Source organism: Scleropages formosus, chromosome 8 (genome assembly GCF_900964775.1).
Source record: "Scleropages formosus chromosome 8, fSclFor1.1, whole genome shotgun sequence".
Classification (NCBI taxonomy): domain Eukaryota; kingdom Metazoa; phylum Chordata; class Actinopteri; order Osteoglossiformes; family Osteoglossidae; genus Scleropages; species Scleropages formosus.
Genome location: NC_041813.1, coordinates 26,690,322 through 26,714,662, shown reverse-complemented (window position 1 = coordinate 26,714,662; position 24,341 = coordinate 26,690,322). Strand labels below are relative to the sequence as shown.

Genomic DNA, 24,341 nt, shown 5'->3' with positions numbered 1-24,341 from the left:
TATAAGACATACATTTACATGCAAACAGCACAGTGGCACTTCTGTGAGACACGGCTTTCGGGGTCATCACATGATCCCCGAAAGTAGCACAGGAGTCCATGCAGGTGTGTGAACACAGGTGGTATCGTCGCCCAAGTGCAGAGTTCACCTCTCTCAACTAGAAGGACGACACCGGTGTAAGGTAGCAGAGCTGTTTGTCTCTATGTATGAGGATATGAGCTCCCCGGAGCATTTTGCAGTTCTGTGGGGCGTCGCTGCGGAGGGCTAACGCGTAGAACGTCTCCTCTGTTTCGGACCCTGCACTCTGACTAAAACGGGACTGGTTGACAGGGGAATGTGCTTTCGGGACACTAGCGATGCTTTAAGACCACTGTGATGTAGGCGGTCGTGGTTCCAGTCATCATTCACTATCCCAGTTTATTTCATTTTCATTTCCGATTCCATTTTCCAGCAGGGCTGTCCAGGATTTCCCTGTAAGCTGTTACTCATTTGTGCTTCCGTATGGAAATTTATCATGTATTTTGTCTTGAGAAGCTGGCTCTGTCTCCTAATTTTGTCTTCAGCTGTACGAGGAGCATATGAGGAGCATATTTCTTGTTGGGGAAACTGAAGTGGATGTTCTGTCACGTTCCAGGCGGTTTCCTTGAACAGTGAAATCCCAAAATGGTTTGCTAGAATGCCCAGGAGGGGTGGGCAACCACTGGCCTGTGGACCCCCAGAGGTTTTTTTTTCTCCCTCAACCTTCAGTTGGGAGTTTTTGTTCCTTTCCCCGGTGGCCAGTAGGTATACTTAAAGCTCTATAATTTTTTTCATTATGGTAGCCATTAGTTGACTGTCTTCTTTGTTTGTATCAATTTTTCTTGCTGTATGCCTGTGTCAAAGCACTCTGTGTCACTGTGTGAGAAGAGCGCTCTATAAAAATAAATAAATAAAAAAATAAACCATTGCTTTGGTATGAAGAAAGATGAATGATTCAAAGCACTAGTTTGAAAAAGTGTCTGAAAGGACACTAAAATATCAGATTTTATTGCTGGCGCTGAAATTCCAAAGCTGTTGGTTTATGTAAGGCCCATCTGTTCTGGAAGCCACACTTCGATGACTGTGCGCATTCAGGGAAATATTTAGGAACTTTTGGGCTCCTCGGGCCAAAGATGAGAAGTTCACGTCTGGAGCAGGACAACAGTTATGCTGGCCTGAAAAACACTGGTGTTACTTGCTTTCTAAGGAGCAGGTAGGGTAACGAGTTGAGTTGCCGCTTTTCAACTCAAAGACTCGGGTTTGAATCTCGCCTCCTGCTGTAGTAGCTTTGAGAAAGGTACTTGCCTTCAATTGCTGCAGTAAAAAATGAGCCAGCCGTCTAAGTAGGGAAATCACTGCATGCATTTCGACACACAGACCTTAGATTTTAAGCAGCTTTGGAGAAAGTCAGATGAACGGGAGCAGGTGGAGCAATGCTCTATTGCTTCTTTCTGCCTTTCCTCCTCGGGCCCTTTGCTGCCAGACGTAGGCTGGAGGGAAGGTGGGGACAGCGCCCAGCCTGCTGCTCCCTCATTCCAGGGAAGTTTGCATCACCCACTCAAGCCGATTCCGTGCACGGAGGGACGAGTTTAATCAGATCAGATCCGGGGCAGAAACTACTTAACGTGGCGACGTTCGGATGGACAGTTCAGGGCAGACGGCCTCCGGCAGCCATCGGCTGTGTTAATACTGGGTTAGTGACCGGGAACATCTGTCAGCATTGACTTGCGCCGCGTCATCATAGCGGAAAGCACCCTCTGCACTTCCTTCCTCTGGACATGAATAATCCATTTGTTCTTTTCATCGCACCAGGTGTCACTCTGTGCTGCTGCTTATAATTAGTGCACCGGTGACTGTTTGAGTCATTTGCAGTTGTTCCGTGTTTGTTAAAATTTGACTTAATTTTTAATGTCGTTTTAAATGGGAAGAAACGCATCCAGGGGCTAGGTTTTATCTGGAGAACTTTAGTGGTAATGATATCTGGCAGGATGTAGCGTGAAAGGTGCCCTGTGCAAACACAGCACTCCGCAGGGTGCAGCTCTAGTTGCTTTTTTATTCCGTGTTGCATCATGAGGCCTGCAGTCACTCTGAGGTTTTGTCTCCTCCATCCTGCTGTTTGAATGCGTTAGTACTCATGCACGTCGGAGCGTTCGGGCTTCCCGGGGAGATGCGCTTGGCAGGTGACCCTTCCTTCTACCCGTAAGCACATTTGGGAACCATCCTATTCATTTATAGTAATAGTAGTGTTAATTGCAGGTGGGCTGAGAATACCTGTAGACTCAATCTACAACTAAATTCACAGTGAAGCTGATGTTTGATATCCTTCAGTTCATGTTTTTGTGCTCTACTGGACTGAAGAGGCCCTTGTTACCTGGGGAACATGAGACATGTGGCCTGTTATTTGGATGCTGGTTTTGGGCTGTCAGGCTGATAGCTTAAGTATTTTGAACAAATAGTGTAGATTGTGCTAAAAAAAAGAGAGCTTGGAAAGTTGCTTTGTACAAAATCTATGCCTCTCAATTATAGTGATTTCTTGAGTCCAGTCATAATTATAGGAAATGAAGGGCAGAATGTCCCATTTCTGGTAGAATAAACAGAAAATTACTTTATTCCACCGCTGTTTTGACTTCTGGGTCGAATCAAGGAGGTCTAGTATATATGATTGTATATAATCTTGCACTTTTACCTTGTATAGCAAAACTGGTGAAAGTGACTTGAGAGAAATGGACTGGAGAGGCTTGCAAGGAAATGGTACCATTATTTCGTCACTTAAGAAAAAATAATTAATGCAAAAAACATCTAAAACAGTTTGTTTCTTTAGCAGTAAGACATAACCAAAACATAAACTGATAAAAAAAAATCTGCGCAAAATCAAAATCAAAATCAAAATTTGACTCAAAATCAAAACTTTGCGGAATTTATGAACTCAGTACCAATATTAAGGCAGGGTAAAAGTCCTTGAATTCAAGATCCGTATGCGAACTTGTTCAAATTTACTGAAGAAAGCATTGATTTGCAGAAGTGCACAGAACTAAGCACTGAAGATATCATTGAAAACTCCAGATTCAAAGAAAGAAATGTCTAATTGTTCAGTAGTCATTTTGTTTCTGAAAACAGATCCTTCTATTTAGCATTTTTAATGGTTTGACAGCTCTGTTGTCACGTTCACGCCCACAACCCAATCAACAGCACCTCACTCCAGTTCTTCACTCACTGCTCACCCTTTAAAAGACCCTCCTCAGTGCCCACACCTTTGCGGAATCTCGTCAGGGACAACTGCTCTCCCATGCATCTCTAGTTCATGGTCTCCGGTTTTTGACCCTTTGCTTTGTTTCCCAACCATGTCCACGGATCCTCGATCCGATCGATCAACCCTTCACCTGTCCCCGACACTGAGAACTCGCCTGATCCCTTAACTCCAGACGAACAACTCTGCACTTGGGTCCAGCCGTCCTAGCTCCCTTGGTTCCGCGTGACACCACGTGAGCACAGATAAGTCTAATGAGTAGTTCTGATGCATCTGTGTGTGAGTGAGTGCATGCTGGGGTAAACTCACTGCGTTCTGCTGGGAGTCCCATCCCTGGGGTCATGACCCTGGCAGAACCTGGATCTGTCTACCAAAGCCTGCTGGTTGAACTCGGTCCATATTTGGCCCATAATTTGTAAAGATCATAAGTTATTGGGACACCGCATTAGTTGAGGTGATGGTTGGGCTCTGCGTAGCAGGCAACACAATGGTATTATTCGAAAAGTGGATTTTTTTTCACAGCTCTGATAGAAAGGGAAGAGTTGGGTGATGAACACTGAAGATTACTCAATCTAGGCGCTTCCATTATTGGGAAATGCTGAGAAAAATCAAATTCAGCGTTTTCCTGCTGCGAGAGGAAAAGTGTGGAGCTTGGGTGTCTCAGGCTGACTGTGCCTTGTACGCTGCACGTGTGATTTTGACTTCGCAGCCGAACAGGATGACAACACGGATCAGTTTGCGGCAGCAAGGTCGCATGTCGCCAGAGCTGCGAAGATGGCGAGGAAGTCTGAGGCTGTGCATTTCTCACTCGCTGAATAAATTCAGGAGAGGGATCCAGCTCAAGGGTTCACCTGACCTCCTTGGGTGTGGACGAGGAGCAGCAGGATGACATTCTCCTACCAAGACGTGCTGTTTGGGGTTTTTTTTCCCCTCCCATCCCACTGATGAATGCAGCCACTAGTTGAGCTAATCGTGGTGGATGTAGCGCTTACCGAGTTCAGCAACAGGGATGTGAGGAAAGAAGTAATGAATCTGGAGGTTTGTGGGTGTGCTGAAAGGCCCTGCTGAGAAGGCACAGCTTTAGCCAGTAATTTAGAGGTGACTGACAAGCAAAATGATTTATACTTGTGTCCCAAACTACCACCAATCCGCATGCAGCCTTTCAGCAACGTTGTTACCTCCATTTGCGAGCTGGAGAGGCAATAGAATTCCCCCCCGGGAGCACTCTGTGAGTGGAGGCACCGAATCCAATGTGGTGTCGGTAACTACCCCTCGCCCGTCCTGCCCCTTTCCTAAATTAGCTTTCATTTGCGCCCGGCTGTCCCCCGTGCCCTCGGCGGCTGGCTGCTCGCTAACAGGAGCTGTTTGCTTGGCTCTGAGTGAAAGGGACCCCATCGGAGTGCAGGCTATTTTCAACTGCAGGAGACCCCAGGGAGCGGCAGGCGTGTTCGTGAATGAGGAGACGTTTAAGCCCCCCCCCACCCCATCCTGACGCACACCCACCACCCACTCTCCCACCACCCACTCTCTCTGTGGCTCATCTAGCAGCTTGATTATAGGGCCCGGGCGAGCAGCTCCGCTGTCAATGTGCCCACGTGTACCCCGCCCCCTAGCAACCCCAGCGACACAAAGCCCCCACACCACAGGAATGGGAGACGATGTTCCGAGCCACCTATTACAATGTGATTCATTAATGATATTATAATTACACTGACTCAAAGCTGGATGTCAGCTATTTTCACTTATACATTTTAACAAGGGGCTTATGCAGTAATGAGTAACTGTCCCTGTTGGGTCTTGAACCCGCAACTGGCCACGACTCCGTTTCCACCGTCACTAAGCTGTTGGTTGTCCCCTTAACTCACCGGTGAAAACCAAGCACAGTCTTCAATCTTCCGACATCAAGAAATTTAAGATATAGAATCACGAGGTGTTACAGGGCTCAGACTGAAACATGAGATTATTTTTACGATGAGCAGCAGTACATTTCGACTGCAGTTCTGGTTAGATTGAGCGTGTTTCACAACAGTTCTGAGATTTTAATGCCTACCTGCTCAACTCGCCTAAGGCCAGTTATGATGATCAGACACGCACAGACACATACACAGATAGACATACACTTTGAGCTACTGGTGCATTTCTGCGCTCATTAGCAAATTATCCTCAGCCAGACTTTCAACATACCGATCAAAAATGGAGTGTAACCTGAAGGTTGTCATTTCAAGTCCCAGGAGGGGTCCTGCTATAACACCCGTGAGCCCAAGTACTTAATCTGAATTGCTCCTATAAAATATGCAGGCTTGGGTTAGGGTGCAATTTGTTGCTTGGGACAAAAGCGGGGAAATGGTAAAAAATAAGCGGGAGGGGCATTAAACCTTAAAACCATTTTTCTCTGAAAGGAGAAAATCCGGGGAAGGATGAAGGGAAAGACGGACCCTAGAGATGGCTGCGAATCAAGGAGTGTGGTGCAACGAGGTGCCCTTTACCATGTATCTTTCTCCGGCCTTTACCATGTTTGCACTTGGACTCTGCCGTCCAGGCTGCTGCTGCGCTTGCTTAGTAATTCATGAAAGCGCTCCACCGTCCCAGCATTGTTTTTCATTTATTATTTAGTCGCCCAGCCAAAGCTTTTATTCAAAGCAAAGGTCCGAAGCTTTGCTGTTTTGCGTGCTTTTTTGGGAACCAGTCATGTAACGCAGCGGTGGCGTGAACAGCAAAATAATAGGAATCCTAAACGATGTGCCAACGACTGCAGAGAAAGTGCTTGTGCCACCGCTTTGTTCTGGTACTTCCATCGCTCCCTGCTGCCCTTTCATGCCCCCCCACCACATCTTCTGGTCTTTGCCAGACAGAATCCGCCCTCGTTCAGCAACACGTACAGTACCGATGTGCTGCTGTTATATAAAAATCCTCCAAAAAACTCCATTACACTGCTCTTCGTTGATATTCAGAGAAAATACAAAAGCCTGGAGACAATCTGCAGTAGCGTACAGCTCCTACATAATGTGATAGAGAAAGTAAGAGAGAAGGGCCTGTTTAGATGAAATGTACTGTATTTAACTGTTCTGTACATATTGGCGCAATCGCTGGATGCTTATTTAATATTTCTGCAGAATTGTCCGTATTCTGGTCATTTTGCTGTGATTCAGCGCGCAGATCTTCTCGGGAATTTCACGTAGCGGTGGCCTGCATCATATTTACCATGGTAGTTCCCTGGTGTTTTGTGAACTTGCATCCTCTGCCCACATGTTGCAGCCTTCGTAATGCTGAACGAATCTGCCGAATCTCTCTTTAACCCTAAAGGTAATGATAACGTTTGAGGAATTCGTGGGTGATTAATTGTACTTAGTTTTGTCCTTTGTAAACCGAGAACCAAAGCTGATTTTTTTTTTTTTTTTTTTTTTCTCCCCCAGATAATTCAGAGGAAATGAAAACTGACATTGCCTTACGTGCAAATAAAATTACCCAGTTACGCATTCTCCAGTTTTCTGATTGCTCGAGTCAGTAGAAGTTATGAATTAATCAGATAATTGTAATGGATTAAATTACGTAACTAACGACTTCGGCACTTTTTATCCTCAAACAGCTGTGAGTAGGTAAACGATTCATTTATCTTGATTAAGTTGCCGAGCGGTTTCCGCGTGAAGAACATAAATAATACAAATGATGATTTTCGTGAACACCAATTCAATTGTCACCATCTGCTTGAAGGACAGTTCTCCCTCCTTAAAGGAACGTTTAATGATTACGTGTCGCATAATGATTTGTGTTCTACCGTGCCTGTATGGTAAAAGGGGAAATTCATCATTTGCACACGTGTGAAATATGAAATCACTTTAACTTCTCCTTTAAAGGCTTGGAAGGAGCAGGTATGCGTACGCTGCGTTGTTTTTGCTCTACTCTAACCGGAGGACACTGTAGGCGAACAGCTTGGTATCGAGGGATGGGAGCTGAAGACAGGCAGCTGGAATTTGGTCACTATACATTCATTTAAACGGAGAGCTTCATCAGTCATGGGACACGGTGGTGCAGTGGGTTGGCCAGGGTTCTGCTCTCCGGTAGGTGTGGGGTTCGAGTCCTGCTTGGGGTGTCTTGCGACAGACTGGCATCCAGTCCTAGGTGTGTCCCCTCCCCCTCCAGCCTTATGCCCTGTGTTGCTGGGTTAGGCTCTGGCTCCCTGTGACCCTGTATGGGACAAGTGGTTCAGAAAATGTGTGTGTGTGTGCAGGGAGAATCAGTTTGGTTTAAAACATCTAAATGTGAAATCATGGAAAGAATGGTAAGAACTTGTTCACTGGGGCCTGGGCATGGTGCTCTTGCTCCAGGCTGTAGAACTGCGACTGGAAGCAAGAGTTAGTGAACAGGAAAGCACGTGATTGTTGGAGGGCAAAATCCCAGACCTTCTGCTCCTTCTCTGGCTCCTACCCTTTTCACATGGGTCACAGGGAAAAGAAGCAAGAGGTGCAACCATGTTCCAGGTCCTAATGGCAGGCAGGCAGGAAAGCAATGTTTGAAGCCTCCTGCGTGGCGCCCTAGGGGTGATGGATGGGGAACGGGGATATGGACCTCCCACAGTCTCCCTTTTAGTGAACCACACAACAGACCTTGAGGAGCGATCGTGTTCTTTCAAGCCACACAAGGTTTAATTGAATTTATTCATTTATTCACTTGGCTTGCACCGTAACGGGGCATTGAAAGCCAAAATATCAGCACAGAGCACTGCGACAAGCAAGCTATCGCTGCAAGACCGACTTTGTTCTACCCCCTCTCCAGTCTTTTCTGTGCATTTACTAAATGACTCTACCAAATGATTACCTCGTATTGTGGGTAACTCTTCGGTGTAATGTGTTGCTCTGGCCTTGCAGTGTGATTTTCCTTCTACTGGAGATCCTGGGATAAAAGGGAATCTGTTTTTCCAAACAAGGCCACTTGTTTCCAGGGGATGCTTAACATGCCTCACCAACTGCTGTAGTGAATAATGAACTGGACTGTTGAAACAGAAGGTTCTTGGATTGAGTCTCAGGCGGTGTATAGCGAAGGCTTGGTATAGATGGATGCACCAGTGCACAACATAAATCACTTTGAATAAACCTGTCTGCAACAGAGAGAGAGAGAGAGACACAGGGCTGTAATGAGTGTGTCAAAGATAACTAGGGAGGTTTGTTTGGGGGGGCGAGAAAACCTTCTCTCTTTGCAGGCACAAAGGTCTCCTGGATGGAGCCGTTCACATTGTACTTGCCATCAGTGCTAATGACATGGTTAAAGGCAGAGAGGCAGGCCCTCGCTGTGAAATTAGAATTTAGCGTACGTGCATGCCTCACAGCTCTTGTCCTAGGCTTGAGGGCGATGGGGTTTGTTAGTGGTAGCTGTGCTGTGGTCCCACTTGCAGTTGGACGGTAGGGTTCTCTGGATCAGCCCTTTACATACCTATCTAGGAGCTGCTAGGAAATCTGTGTGCTTGTTCACCACAAATCAAGGTGATCTGAGAGACAGGGTGGAAAAATCGTTAAGGAGCTGTGGGTTCGAGACCCAGAAGGGCAGCTTCCATTGTACCGTGTCGAAGGGCATGGAAGCAGAATCGCTTCAGTAGATGAGCTAAGGTACCTGCAGGTTAAATACAGCCTTTGTAAGTTAGGTAGGATAAGAGCCTCTGATATGGAAATAAGTAGTAATGATGGCTCAACGTGTTGTCTTTCATCGTGGTGATAAGAGTTGAGTCCCTCACGCAAGTACAGCGAGAGACGCTTTACAGACATGAAAAATCGGGAATAAAAAAGATGAAAGTTTTTGGCTTTGGCAGCACAGCAAGCGTTCTTTCATCTGTTAAATGCTCAAAATAATGGGCTGCCTGTGCTACTGATGCCCTGGGTGTTTTTTTGACTTCCACAATCACATAATCCCCCAGTCTTTTATACGAAACGGCGTGTGTTTGACCTGGACAGACCCCGACAGCCACAGAAATAGTGACACACAGAGAGGAAGAAACAGGGCCCTAGAGACTTCAAGAAATTTAAGACTCTCAACATAGAGGTTTGGATGGAATTTTTTCTGTTGCACACATTTTTTAGGATTCCATCTCATTTGTATTTGATTGTCCTTTTTCATACAGTTGCTGCTCTGATGCAGTGTGGTATTTCTGCAGAAGCCCCAGCTCTGAACCCAAATCTCTGCTTATTTGCCAGTAACCGCAGGGCTGTGCAAGGTGGACGAACAGAGATGTTTGGAGCAAACCAGTGTCACCTGCCTCAGTGCGACCCCCACCCGCCGGTCCAGTTGTCACCGACGACAAGATTCCCTTCCCCTGCACTGAAATACGGAGGTTCCTTTGTTTAAATTCACTAGGCAGCAGGAAAGCAGGGTGAAGAATTAAATGGAAGCGACACAAATGTTGAGACAACTGTAAAGTCTGTCTGTATAAATAGGTTTTGACTTCTCCAAACAAAATCCTAAACTTTTTCAGCACTGCAACATCATTAACTTTGGATAACTTTGTATTCTCTGCAAATCTTTGCTTGATGGGAGGAAACCAGAGCACCAGGAGAAAACCGAACATCCATTCAAACCACATCTGAACCCACAATCCGGTCGCTGTGTGGCATATTCACGCTGCCCACGGGACCACTGCCAGTTCCACATACGATATAATTTACAGTATGTTAATATTTCTTCAAGTAATCATATTTACATCGCATGATGTCTTTTATGTTACTGTCTTCTCCGTTTGCTGTCACTTCATCAGTCAAGGACCATAAGATTATGTTGATTCCATAGCTAATCTTCAGGTCTCCAAATAAGTAAGAATAAAGCAGAAGAAATGAGTGAGAAGAATGAACCAAAGAGCACTTCATACACCACCATCCCAGAGTAAAGTGGGTTATTTCAGTGTTTACCAGAGTAACCCTGTGGAAGTGAGACTAGGCCCAAAAAGTCACGTGCAGAGCTCACAGTGGAGTGACTAATGGTACCAGACCGAGAAACATTTACCGGGTCCGTCCTTTCTTTCGTTAACATGTAAACCGAAGATTTGGCACACCTTCGAAATGGTCCCTTCTCCTCGTTAAATGAAAGGGAAGAAAAAATAAAATAATTGTCCAGTTGTATACATGAACGGCGCACAGCACGAATTAGCTGTGTTTCTGAGGTTTTTATGCCGTTATGCTTCCTCTGAGGAGCAGAAAAAAGTTTTATACTAAGAAGTTATGTAATTTGATATCACTCGTCTCCCTTGGTCCCTATAGCTTGGCAGGATGCTGGAAGAAACATATTATCCATCCTCTCGAGGTTGCATATGTCATGTACAACACCGCAGCACATACAGCCTCCATTACTAAGGTACATTGTGGTGTTCAATGCACCGTTATTATTGTTACCATGGCGACAGCAACTTTCCTGCCTGCGTTCACTGAGGACATTTGCCAGGGTGTCAAAACAAAGTACGCCTTCGCCATGCCAGCGCGCAGTGCCGTTTCCTGCGTGCAAGTCCATGCTGTTTTTAGAGTTCTCTGAGCCCTGTCTGGGTGTCAAACTTTGGTTTACAGTAACGGAAAATTATTCCGGTTTTCAGAGTATTGAGAAAAGCTTTTGGTACATAAGCCAAATTGTTTCATTGGACACTGCTAGAAATTAAGTGGTTTCGGAGCAGCAGGTAACGGAGCTGTTAACTTATTATGTGCATGTTGCATGTTCGAGTGCCGCTCGGGAACTCTGAAGGTGCTGTCCCTGAGCTGTTTCAGGAAAAATACCCAGCTCTACAAATGTGTCCAGTGCTGTAAGTCACTCTGGCTAAGAGTGTCAGCTAATTGATCACTCATCAATTTAATAATGACTATTTCTCCCCAGTTGCATTTATTAACTTGCATCAGACTTTGGAAAATTGATATGACCATGTGGGGAAAATACACTGCATTCAGAAATAACTTTCCAGCAGTAGACAATTCCGTTGTGAAGAGCAGTTTCAGGGAATGAAGTTACCTGCCTCACTTTGGTTCTCCAACAGCCCCGCATCCAGGTTTGTGTGCTGCTGTCAACCTTTGTTCGGCTCCCAGCTGCAGAAGGAGATGGGTTTCAAGGGCAGGTGGAAGGAGGAGTGCTACAAGAATGAGCACAGTGCACGACCTGAAAAAGTACTATAGTAACTGCAAAATGACGTCGCATTAAATGGATGAACTTCCAGTCCTCTTTTAAACCTGTTCATTTTTTCATTGGGTTTTGGAGGGAAGCCCTAGTGGCTTTAATGAATTCAAAGTGGATTCAGTTATGGGGGCACAACGCTGAAGTGTTAGAGTCCGTACCAGTTTAATTCTGTCAGAAATAGTTTGAGATGCTCCATGGCCCTTCTTTTGTCTCCAGACAGCCAGAGAGCTATGAGCTGCTCTCATTCTCACTGGTGGTGATGTCAAGGACCATGTGAATTCTAAGGTTCTTTTACTTTAAGGTACCTTTAATGTCTTCCTAACATGGTAATGTCTTATGGTCATGTGACACCAGGCCAGAAAATTACAGATTTTTTGCTTGTCCAGGAAACATTTATCCTCTCTGTTCTTGATACCCTGGTTTCAATAACCAGTCCTTAACACCAAACCAACCCTCACACACACACACACACACACACACACACACACACACACACACACACACACACACCATCTGAAACCACTTGTACCATACAGGGTCCCAGGGAGCCAGAGCCTAACCCAGCAACACAGGGCACAAGGCTGGAGGGGGAGGGGACACACCCAGGATGGGACACCAGTCCATCGCAAGGTACCCCAAGCAGGGCTTGAACCCCAGACCCACCAGAGAGCAGGACCCGGTCCAATCCACTGCACCACCGCGCCCCCTTATGCAACCACTGCGAACAATGCAAAATTCTTCAAACATAGTTAAAGATAATTGAAATGTCTGAACTAGGAAAGAAATGAAGAGAAACAAATAAGTCTGGTGATTGTTGCCATCAGGTATACATCACTCTGGCAGTGTCACTGCTGTGACCACTTGTCCTGTTTGAAAGCTCATCCCTGGGCCTCTGTCGCTCTCATCCCCGCACACATCTGACATCAGCATGTGTCTCAAAGAAGCTGATGAATTATTCAGCTCCACTTTAACCTGAAGTGGTCTTTCACCCTCTGTCTCCAGCTCTTGGTGGTATTTTCCCCAAGTATTCAACAACAATGAATATGGAGTCTCATCTCTGTCGTGAACAAACAAGCCTTTCATGATCGACTTTTTGCAGCACAACACTCATCTTGTTTATTCATTAGCATGATAATGGACTGAAGGTTAAAACATGCTAAATCTATGTTTTATTTGTGTTTGTGCAAGCGAGCCTCGCGTCTCACTCTGCTGCTTCTTTTTCTCCTCTACACTTCTCTCTCTCGACTGTAAACAGATATAAATTCAGGGACTGTCTACAATTTCAGAAATACTGCTGATTCTTCCATCTCTCAAGGCAATATAGCATGACTGAATTACACTTATATTTATGAATTAATCTAGCACGTTCTTGCTTTCCTCCTCAAATGCGGGAGAAGCTTATTTTGATTCTGTCAGGGAATTATCTGTGTTGCTGTACAGATACCTCAATGCTGGTCATGTGATGGAGCGGGGAGTATTAAAAACCCTGCAGCAAGAATGGAAATCCCTCCTCAGCTGGAGATATCTGCTGTTGCTGGAATTTTTTACAAAATGTGGTTCGATCCCATGGGATGCTCATTATAATACTGTAACGACCTGCGTTACTGTGTGTTTGGGCGGGAAGATCTGTTTGTTGTAAATAGTTGAATTGTGGGTAAAAAGCAATAGAGGGTTCAACCACGAGGGCGATTTATGGGGAAACTAATGGGGTGACTGTGTTTGACAGTCTATGGAAAGAAAGCCTGGGGATGCTAAGCAGACTGGGAAGGCTGGCTTGAAGCATATGTCCTTGAGAAAATTGGGTCCTTGGACTGAGAGTATTATTTCTTTGTGTGCTGATCTTCTAATAAAATGTTCAAAATGAACACTATCTCCATGTCTTTCCTCGCCCCATATAAACCCAGAGTGCTGCACGCCACAATATCAGCATTCTGCGTCAATGAGTCTTACACCCAGTTCTAGACAGACTAGTTGCCTTTCCCTATTAAACAGGACTTCCACAAACTGTTTTTTTTTGGTGGACTGCATCCTGGAACCATTACAGGCCACAGCTTGACTTTATTGACAACTTGCAGATGCTTGTTTCCTCGCCCTGCATTGTCCGCATGGAAACCATCCGACACAACATGCTAAATTGAACATAGCAGGTCCTCAGCTTGTATTAATAGGTATTCTTATTCAGAGCAACACAGAATACACTTTTAGAACCATTTGTTTTGCTGAAGTGATTCAGATGAAGTACCTAGGTGCTCATGGGCATGACGACATCTTCACCTACAGAGTTCTTGATCACGAGTCCTGGTGTTTAATTGCTACTCCAAATAGTGTCCTTATGGTAGGTCACAAGATACCATAAAGACGTTGAGACTTTGGAGGCTCTTATGAAGTGTAGGGATGGTTTGTGTGTACAATCTCAGCCAGGGGCCTCTTCTGGGAGGCAGTATTAGCAGAGATAAATGTGGAAGTCCTCTGGTTCTGGACCAAGTTATGGGACAGTATCAGTTATCGGGAAGCACGTTTGGCATGTTGATATGATGCGGGAAGTCAAGCAGTGGGATCAGCCTACTTCGAGTCCTTGCCTTTAGCAGTGGCTTCAGCCTTTGATGAGCCGAGTATTTGTGTGGAATCTCAAACTGGCAAAGGTTGGGAAACAACCGCTCACAGGTCTATTAGTTTCCCTGCTGATACAGCTTCGTGTGGGCTGGAGCAGCTCCTGGAGGAGCTCCGAGAACCTCACAGGGTGTTTTGCGCTTAAATGGGATTGTCTCACGATCACTGCCCCAGTGCGTCCTCCTCATACCTGATACCGCCTCATATCTTAATGAGCTCCGTGAGTTCTAAAAAGAACAGCTAGACAAAAACTGGCCAAGTTTCTCCTTCTGCATCTGAGCTAATTAACACTGTCTCTCAGTTGACCTACATGTGAAAAAATACGTAGTTATTCCAACATTTGGACAATATCACTGTTCTATACAACATGTGGAAGTATATTTTACAGCCTACGTTCAAGGGCTTGGGGGTTTGATTGCCATGGCAATTCTGACAGTCCCTGTCCACCTGACCTCCACCTCTTTGTCTCTTTGTACAGTACAGGATTGGTCAGCTGTACATGATCAGCAAGCATAGCCACGAGCAGAGTGACCGTGGCGAAGGTGTGGAGGTGGTGCAGAACGAGCCGTACGAGGACCCCACGCATGGCTGCGGCCAGTTTACCGAGAAGAGGCTTTACTTGAACAGGTATGGGGCCAGCTGACTAACTCATCTCTCAAATGCTCCACACAACAGGCAAAGACAAAGATTACATTTTTCACTCATCATTTCCTCAGCAAACATTCATTGTTTCCATCATGTTTAATTATGTTCAACTGACCATTTTCAAACTAGTGTGGTTTTTCCTGGGTGGGAGGTCAAGTCCCCAGGAAAAGTCTTTAGTACCAGACCCTTATTAGACTGCAGACCTTGCAGGTCACAAGCTTGCAGCTGCAAGAAAATACTTCAATAACTCCCTGATTTACACCACAAAATATGATAAGTGACACATTATTAGAGAGGGAACCAGCAGCGTGTGACTCACAAGGACTGAAGTTTGGTGCCAGTGTCAAAATGAATGACAACTGTCATAATCTCATCCCCCTAAGAAGAACTTATGTCTTGGTTCTGTTTTTTGACATTTTTTCAGAAAGAGTTGAACATTTTTGTCGCAATACTCAAACACTGGACATCAGCTATACTCGACAGATGTTGCTAAATTGACAGCCCATGTGTCTCAATTAATATGCCGTATGACACCCTCAAATTGTTGGCATTTATCCATCGATGCATAAATTAAGGCCGTCTCGATAATGAAAGCAAAACAAACATAAGCTGTGCAGCCCACATCTGAAAGAAGACCTGGCTTGTTTTTGTTTCAGTTTCCCTTTCCGTGCATATATTAACATGGTGACTGTAACACAATGTGCAATTTCCTACATTAGTACAGCTTGTACACTGGTAAAGTGCCTCTACTTCTCTCCATACTTTTATCCAGTCCATCATAAAACCCTTTACATCTCTTGCTGCTTTCTCAGGATAAAGGCAAAATGGATAATGGTTTGAGATCCCAGCTTTATCTGTCCCACCCTCTGATTAGTCAATCTATCATAGCCATGATGTGACCCGAAAGTTCCCCCAGAAACAAAATGACAGAGCAATGAACTCATGACAGGGGTAGGAATGTAGCCCTCTCTATCTCCATACTTCAGCAAAGGTCATGGCCTTGCTGGCACGCAGGTCAAAGGAGTTCTTTCATTTGTATGAACTCAACAGCCTTGGACCAATGCAGGCTTTAACTCTGTGTCTAGTGTTGAGATCACCGTGGTGGATTCGCCAAAGCTTTTCTCAATGCCACACTGCGCTGGAAATGTCTCCAGCTCACCAGGATTACAAATGGTAGTTATTGCACATTGGCTTTAAATCCAGACCCATGATGAGTCCAGAATTTTCCTTCTGTCAATTTTTTTTTCTTGAAATGAACTGACACTCTGTTTCTGACAAACGGATGTGTACTGTACAGCTGTCGGCTGACTGGGATATCTCATAGGTCCTGGCTGCTCTGCAAAGGGAGCATGGATGGAAGGGAACCAGGCTCAGCACACGGAATACAATGAAATATTGGAAGGAAACGATGCAGTGGCTAAAGGGTTTTTGTTTGTGATCACTTTAATCCAGCTGGTTTGACTGACAAACAAGGGAAATTATCAACCATCAAGACAAAATGGCAAGATAAATGCAGCCTCTAGAGATCCTTCACTAAAACAATATTACAATGTGGCATTGTGTATTCATTCATTTATTCATTCTAAAAAATTGCTTGTCCAATGCAGGTGTCATGTCCACGCCCACAACTCAATTGACAGCACCTGACTCCGGTCCAGCACCTGACTAACTCCCTACCCTTGAAAAGACACTCCGCAGCACCCAGACCTTTGCGGAATCTCGTCAGGGACAACCGCCCTTCCTCGTGACATCTCGTTCACAAGCATCGCTAACTCTCGGTTCACGTCCTCCGGTTTTTGACACTTTGCTTCGTTTTCCAACCACATCCACGGATCCTTGTTCCGCTCATGTATGCCGCTTGACCGACCCTTCGCTAAGTCCCCCGACCTCACTCGTGGATCTTCACTCTGACCGCCAATCGACCGACCCTTCGTCTGTCCCCGACACCGAGAACTTGCCTCATCCCTCAGCTCCGGACGAACGACGCTGCACTTGGGTCCAGCCCTCCCGGCTCCCTATGTTTCGCGTGACAGCAGGTCGTAGTGGTCGAGAACCCATCCCAGAGGCATTGGATATAAGGCATTCAGTTCATCACAGTGCAATCACACACACCCATTCACGCACTCACACACAGACGCACTTAGAACAGTTGCGATCTCACCAATTCACCTGAAACACCTTTCGACCTTGGGAGGAAACGGGAGCGCCCTGAGGTGACCCACACAAACATGTGGAGGAAATGCAAATTCCATGCAGCCACAGTGAAACCCACATCCAGACGCACAGGCCAGTGCTACCCACTGTGCCACCCATACCACCTGCTAGATTGTGTGTATGTGAAATAACATCTCGTTCCTTTCACAGGGACTTGGCGTGGGGCACAGTGGTAGTCGGATGTCCTGGGACTGGCTCTGCTATTGTATCTTGAGCCAGGTGCTCTCCAGTCGACTATACAGCTTCATCGCTGTGGTTAAGTGCAGAAACCACAAATCATTTAAGTCAATAAGAATGTGTTAAGCAAACCGGATGCATGCGTTGTCAGATTCCAAATGAGCCCTTGGGTGGTGAAAAACGTCTGCGTGGGCGACATGAGGCAACGGGACAGTAATGGTACAAAGCCCTACACAAGCACCTTCCCCCTTCACCTCGTGAGAGCGCATCCCATTCGTGAAGATGGAGCCGCTTTTGGAGACCCAAAGGCATCTTCAAACGCCACTTTAACAAAGCAAAACATGTTTTTTCAGTCACTGCCTCTCTACCCTGTTACGTTTATATAACCGTCTTTATTCTCATTAATATCCACACTTTGATGTTTGACTATTAAAAATGTATATTCTCATCAAAGTAGGCAGGCCGGATGCACGAAGATGTGCCGATTAGACCGAGAAGGAAATTGTAGAGTGGAGAAGTTAATGGGAAATTTTGTGCCTCTTGGGGCCGGGGGCTGAGGCCTGTCAGGGATGGATGGGGTAAAAACTGTCGGGCCGTGCGCTGTTGTGTAATTGCTATCATTGTTGGGAGCCTTACCGCCCACGGGCCACCTGCCGCCAGCGTGCTTTCCCAACAGCCTCAACGGCGTGCGCGCGGGGCTCCTCCGTGCTCTTTCCTCCGTCTGCTCTGTGAAGCGGAGGCGGTCCGGGGTCTGGCAGCGATGCCTCTGCAGCCCGGAGACGTCGCTCCTCGGACACGAGCGTCCTGGACGCCCTTCTAATGCCGCCGTAGAGGAATGGATTTCCATGCCGGACGGGCCTCTGCACGAATCGCTAGTGTCGGCACAACGGGCATTCTCCACTTCGTCCAGATGAGCGCGGTGAAGCGGCTGTCCGTCAGGGACGAGGATTGGCCGAGGACCTCGACTTGTGGGGAAAACACCAATGTAGTGAATTGTCATCCAGTGCTGAAAATTCTTTATCATAATTCATTACCAGTCAGATGAGAGGAGCAGAATTTATTACGACTACGGTAAATGCAGACGGCTGGCAGGTTTATTCACCCGCGGCATTGTAATCGAAGTCACGGCTGCCTTTTCAACTCGAGAAATGCGCTTTGAAACGTGGATGTGGCCAGGATCCCTGTTACATTATTCAGTCGATCAGCAGATGCTTTTATCCCTCGCAAGCCTGGAGAGTCGACAGTTTTACATAATGACACATTCAAGCACAGGTTTTTTTTTTTTACTGAAGCAAGGCAGGTCGAGCATCTCGAGCGGCACCACCTTCCCATCCTTGAACCTGCATCTTCCCGGGCTGAAGTGTGACCCCATGACCCTAACCGTGCTGGCGGTCGTCCCGCTCGCTTTTCTCCGCCATAGCAAACGGAGAGTGGCAGGAAGCGTGTCTCTAAATCAGACTCTGATCGCTGGAGAAGGTCGTTTAATTTTGTCTACAGGGTTTGTGGCCGTGTTTCAAAAAAAGCATGCTTTGCTGGAAGCAGTAGAACCCACCTGGAAACGTGTGAATCCTCTCTCAGCACGGCGGGGTGCAGCACCCTTCCCGTCAGTTTGCGTTGACGTTTATAAGGGTGGGGATGATGCAAATGCTCTCTGCATTTTTGACTTGTAGCTCTTGCTTGTAATGTTCTCTGTGTCCTGGTAGGCCTTCTCACATGTCCTCCACCTGCAGGACCATTGCTTCAGTTTCACACTGTGGTCTCACTCACTTTTGCATACATTTTTTTTTATCTATCAGACACTTTTGTCCAAAGCACCTTCCAATGAACTCTATGTAGTGTTACGAGCCCACACACCTTATTCACCAAGGTGGCTTACGCTGCTGGATACACTACTTACACTGGGTCACTCATACATACATCAGTGGAACACACTGTCCCTGTCACTCACACACTATGGGTGAACCTGAACAGCATGTCTTTGGACTGTGGGAGGAAACCAGAGCACCCAGAGGAAATCCATACAGACATGGGAGAACATGCAGACCCCATACAGATTGAGTGGGGATCAAACCCAGATCCTCTCACACCACCCAGACACTGTGAGACAGCAGCACTACTCACTGTGCCACCATGCCCACTTTCTACTCAGCTCCAGTTGAGTAACCCTGGGCAATAATACCCATAGCTAGTAGGATAGTCCAGTTTGTTTCATTTTTACATGAGGCCACAGCTCAGGAACATGATGCTCTTCGCTCTTCAGTGGTAAATTAGGATACACTGGAGGGAGGGCAGTAGCACAGAGGAAAGGGTGCGAAGCAATGAATAGACAATGATCGTGGATATAAGAGGCACTGCTCGGCTTCTGGTAACGGCACCCTGTTGCAGAGTCATCTGACACTGGTAGCTCAGGGCGATGTGTGTTGGGACCAGCGAGCGCCTGGGAAAGCGGCCGTGCGGTTGGAGTTTCCATTCTTGTGGGCTCAGCCGGTGGCCATGTGAGGCCTTTGGCAGTACAAGGCTCATCCTCTTTCTAGATGGGGCCTCTTGTTCGTTGTGTCCATGGAGCCCAAGAAAAACCCCAGAGGTGGTTCACCCTCTTGCTTTAACCCATCCTCATTCATATCTTTAGGTCCTGCCCGCAGCACTTACTCCGCTTTCATTTCTTTGCTCTTATGGTTTGTTTAGTGAGACTTGAAAACAAAGCACATCTCCCTTCCTCTGTCTTTCAGCAAGTTACCCAGCTGGGCCAGAGCTGTGGTCCCGAAAATCTTCTATGTAACAGAAAAGGCCTGGAACTACTATCCCTACACCATCACAGGTAACTAGCTATGTGTCGACTCCTCCTCCTCCTCCTCCTCCTCCACTGTTCAGTCTGACTGGACGGTGACGTGTCCTCAGCTGAAAGAGAGAAACAAGCATCAGAGTTACATCCATTCCCAACTGTAAGTCCAGGAAGTGGTGCTGTGGTTACAGGTCCAATCTTTTACTCACAGCACTTGGGTTCAAATCCCACTTCTGCTGTAATACCTTTTGGAGGTAATTACCCTGAACTAATACAGTAAAATTTAACCATCTTAATATATGGAGATTTAATTGCAAGCAGCTTAATGTTAAATCACTATATAAACATCAGCTATGATGATGATTATTATTATTATTCATTATTAATAAGGTGCTAGCAATGTATGTATATAAGAAAGATGTTGTGAAATCATATAATCGGGGACCGAAACCATAACGGCGACAGCCAGTGTGGACAGGCATTATGGGCACAAACCACGGATAACCACTGTGGACCAGCACAGTAACCGTAGACCGTGACCCTAGAATTTGATAAACAGATGAGAGGGCTGCACACACTTTTCCTGGGAAAAGGGGGCTGTTCCTAATTACCTTGTTGACTGCGGTTAATCTATTTTTGCAAATATCTACCCTCCCTTTCCCATCCTAATTTGTTCCTGAAAATGGACGAAATATTGAAAAACCAGAGAAACAAAAAAGACTTCTTCCATTATTGAGGAAGAATTACAATTCATTCAAAGATCATCCCCAGTTCACCAAAATATCACCCGACATAATGTAAAAGAAACAAACACACTTGGGCTACTTTCCACACTGCCCTTTATTTAACCTCTGTGAACCCATCAGTGACCCTGCAGGGATTTCGGCCTTGACCCTCATACAGAATTAATCACTAATTCCTGCCAAAGTGCAAGACAGCAGCACATGTGCGGCAGGTGCTTCTCAAAGTTTCATGCACAAAGTCAGACGGAAGAACTGAGAACAGTTTCGCTACGGCATCTTGACTTGAGTCTCGAGCGGCAGAGTGAAGGAGCGATGCTCTTGCTGTTCTGATGGGCAGAACGATGCCGCAAAACCTGGAGATCTCTGAAGTTTAGCACTGCAGAGCACTTGAGTCCTTTCAATATTCTGGTTCAGGCTGTCGATGTTTCTTTAGTTATTGAAACACTCAGTGTGCCTGGCAAGGGTTCAACTCAACGGTCCCTTCTCTCTTCCCTCCTGCATCGATGGCTGCGCCCCCCCGCTGTGACTCAGAGTACACGGTGAGTGTCTTCTTCATGTCCTCCGTTGATTTCTGGCTGGTGGAGAGCGGTTCAAAGAAGTGCGGGCCGTGCAGTTCTAGGGAACACACAGGAAGGGCAACTCGTGTGGATTTGAGGTGCATGCAGGAAGAGCAGATGATACAGATGAAAGGTTGGTGTAGGGGGGATATAGTCTCATGGATTAAAGGTGCATTGCACAAAGGAAGCACAGTCCATGCGCATTAAAGGTACTGTACATACCGAGGGCGGGTGTGGGGTAATGTCACGGTTCGAGCCGCACTCAAAGGACCCAGGTTCCGACACCATCTTCGACTGCGGTACCCTTGGTCCAAGTACTTACCCCGAATTGCTGCCGTAAAAGTTACACAGATGCGTAAATGGGCGAATCGTTGTGCAGAGCTTAAGATCTTCTGTCACTTTGGAGAAAAGCGTCAGCCGAACGGACATAATACAAATGCGAGCACGCAATGTGGTGTGTGGACATCCCAGGTGCTGATAGGAAGCAAAGAATTTATTGTTTCAAGGTACATTACGTAGAGGAAGAGCTGCGTAGGAAAATAATTAAAGGCAGTAGGAGCAGTTCGGGTTGGGGGAACACAGCTGAGCGCCTCCAGGGACTTGCAGCAGTAACTTCCAGATTGTAATTCGGTGTTCCTAAACCCCCGGGTTACCTTTAGTTTTGCTTATCTGTGCTGCCACTCTGTGAAAAAGCAACACTGATAAAATTCAGGTGGAAAATGGTTGAGACAAAAACCCCCCAGCGATGATGATGGAAAATCCCTCTGGTCTTCGCACCACCTTTGTTCCCTTTATTATTGCCAATTATCTTTAAAAACTTCTCCAAAAACCATTTATATGAATGTTGCACAAGGTTCCAGGATGTGATCCGATACTATGTTTTTCTTGACATTTGGGATTTCGATCCAAATTAACATTTCATGAGTACAGGCATCCCGCTGTTAGACTGTACTGGTAATTAAAATGTACTGTTGCTGAGATAATGGACAAGTAGTGGTGTTATGTCACGCCGTCTGTTGTACACTTTTTTTTTTCTGCTGCTGATATTAATGAATAATTAGTCAGCAGGAAAGTAGATCTAGCAGCAGGTGAGGTTGTGACAGCTGCTTGACTGATTGGTGAACATCTGATGAATAGAAAGTGCTAATGAACGTTGCAATAATAGATTTTTTTTTTTTTTTTACAGTGGGGAATGCAACCACAGGCTTCCCACGAGAACGTCATTTTAGCTGAGACATTCTGTTGCCTAATTTCTGCTGTGTACAGGACAGCACTTTGCACAAGTATCGCAGCTATGAATGAAAGTAATGGTGGATGATGAGCATGTGAGGCCAAGTGCTCTCACGTCACCCATCACCTTTTAAGGTGAATCATTGGAAATAATACTGTGCACCAGGCAGTTCAGGACTCTAAGGGAGAGGAAGTGGGATTGGTGTGTGTAATGGGCTGGTATCAAATACAGTAAATGATACGCACACACACACAAAATGTTTTCAACCGCTTGTTCCGAGCGGGGTCCGGGAGAACCAGAGCCTAACCCGGCAACACAGGGCGCAAGGCTGGAGGGGGAGGGGACACACCCCGGATGGGATGCAAGTCCGCCGCAAGGCACCCCAAGCAAGACTCGAACCCCGGACTCACCACACGGCAGGCCCCGGCCAAACCCGCTGTACAGTGAATTAATACAAATTAATTACCGTGACGTAGCCTTAACCATCCCTCGGCACTGGGCTCATATCGGCAGCCACTACTTGCTCAGCCCTCTTTCCGCGGTTGACTCCCCACGCACACATGCCCCTCAGTGCTGCATAATAAACATGCTTGTTGGATGTCTGCTAAGCTCATCGGGCAGGAGTTAATGCGTTCGGCCCCCTGCTGCGAGGGAATGGCTGGCTTATGGAGAGGATTATAAATCTGCGCTGTGAGGGGGGAATTGAATTCTTATTGCGCGGGACGCAGGGATGATGGTGCGATAGGGCAAGACATACGACAGCAGCCAGGGAATGAGCTGCTCTGCTGCCTGTTCATCTCACAGGCACCCTTCTCAGTCAATACCTCATAATTGCCGTGTGGATCCTTAATTTGGATGCTGGAGGTGGGATTTCCAGTTGGGATTTCCTGTCTGAAACACACTTGACCTTGGAGGCAATTTCCAAGGGACTTGAGAACTGAAGCTTTATGTGGGTTATTTATAGAATCTGGGTGCCGGCAAACACCCCACAAATTGTTTTCGTAGTAGTGACGTTGTGTAGCACTGATTCTCTTAAGCATATACTTTTTGTTTATGATCAGAAAAGTGGCTTAACCAGGAAAATACGGAGAAAACTGGCAGCAGGACAGCACTCTCACAGTCCTTCCGATGACTATAAGGCTCTATAATGAGTCCTTGCACAGCTGGGACGGTACCAATCTACTGCCCAAAAAGTACTGCGCTGTCACTACCACTTCCGTGCAGCTTCTTCCAGCATTTTTTATGCGTTTAAATCAGAGCAAGGGATGCGGGGCAGTGTGGTATGTCACAGAGCTCTTACCTTCTTTGAAAAAATGGGGATGAAATCAGAGGGAGACTGGATACTGGTATCAGATACATACGTGTTTGCTGAATGTATGCTTTCCTCAGGACTAATGATGGAAATGAATGCGTACTCCAAATCTTATTAATGTCATTTCCTTTGCAGTGCTCGTTTCTGCCAAAGTTCTCGATTCATATAGAGACGAAATATGAGGACAACAAGGGCAGCAATGACAATGTAAGTACCGAGGAGCGCTGATGTGTATGTGCACAGACGTCTAGCGGTAGAGCGAATATCGTCTTTTCAGACGATTTGTAGCCTGGTCATGTGTTCGGTCCGGATGGGATCTTTTCCAGCTCGTTGGAGAACCTGCTGAGGACTTTGCAGGTTGTTCCACAACTTTCTAGGCTCTCTCTCCAGGTGTTTACAGCACCTGAGATCCGGCCTAAAGTTTCCACTTTGCTGGCTGCGTCATCCACCTCCTGGTGTGGCCCATTTGTTGGGCGTGAAATAATGTTTGAGATTAATTCTCTTTCAGGGGAAAATGCTCCCTATTATATGAAATGGAGAAATGCTGTGATTGATGACGGCGGTGGCAAGGAGAAACATGAAGATTTTCTCACTGTTTTCGCACTCATCATGACAGGCCGAAATTACCCTGCATGGGGTTATGCAAGGCTTCGCTTGTGAGCGGTGTCTGGT

The 24,341-nt window shown here is 46.3% G+C and overlaps 1 protein-coding gene across 1 annotated transcript in view; it reads left to right on the top strand.

Annotated features, from left to right (window-relative positions):
- Nucleotides 1-24,341, top strand: part of LOC108937187 (cytoplasmic phosphatidylinositol transfer protein 1-like) — a 38,565-nt gene that overhangs the window by 7,367 nt on the left and 6,857 nt on the right. Inside the window, exons 2-5 of the mRNA XM_029253839.1 lie at nt 14,487-14,635; nt 19,774-19,862; nt 21,101-21,108; nt 23,805-23,876. Of these exons, the coding sequence (XP_029109672.1) occupies nt 14,487-14,635; nt 19,774-19,862; nt 21,101-21,108; nt 23,805-23,876 (318 nt within the window). The remainder of the gene's footprint in view (nt 1-14,486; nt 14,636-19,773; nt 19,863-21,100; nt 21,109-23,804; nt 23,877-24,341) is intronic.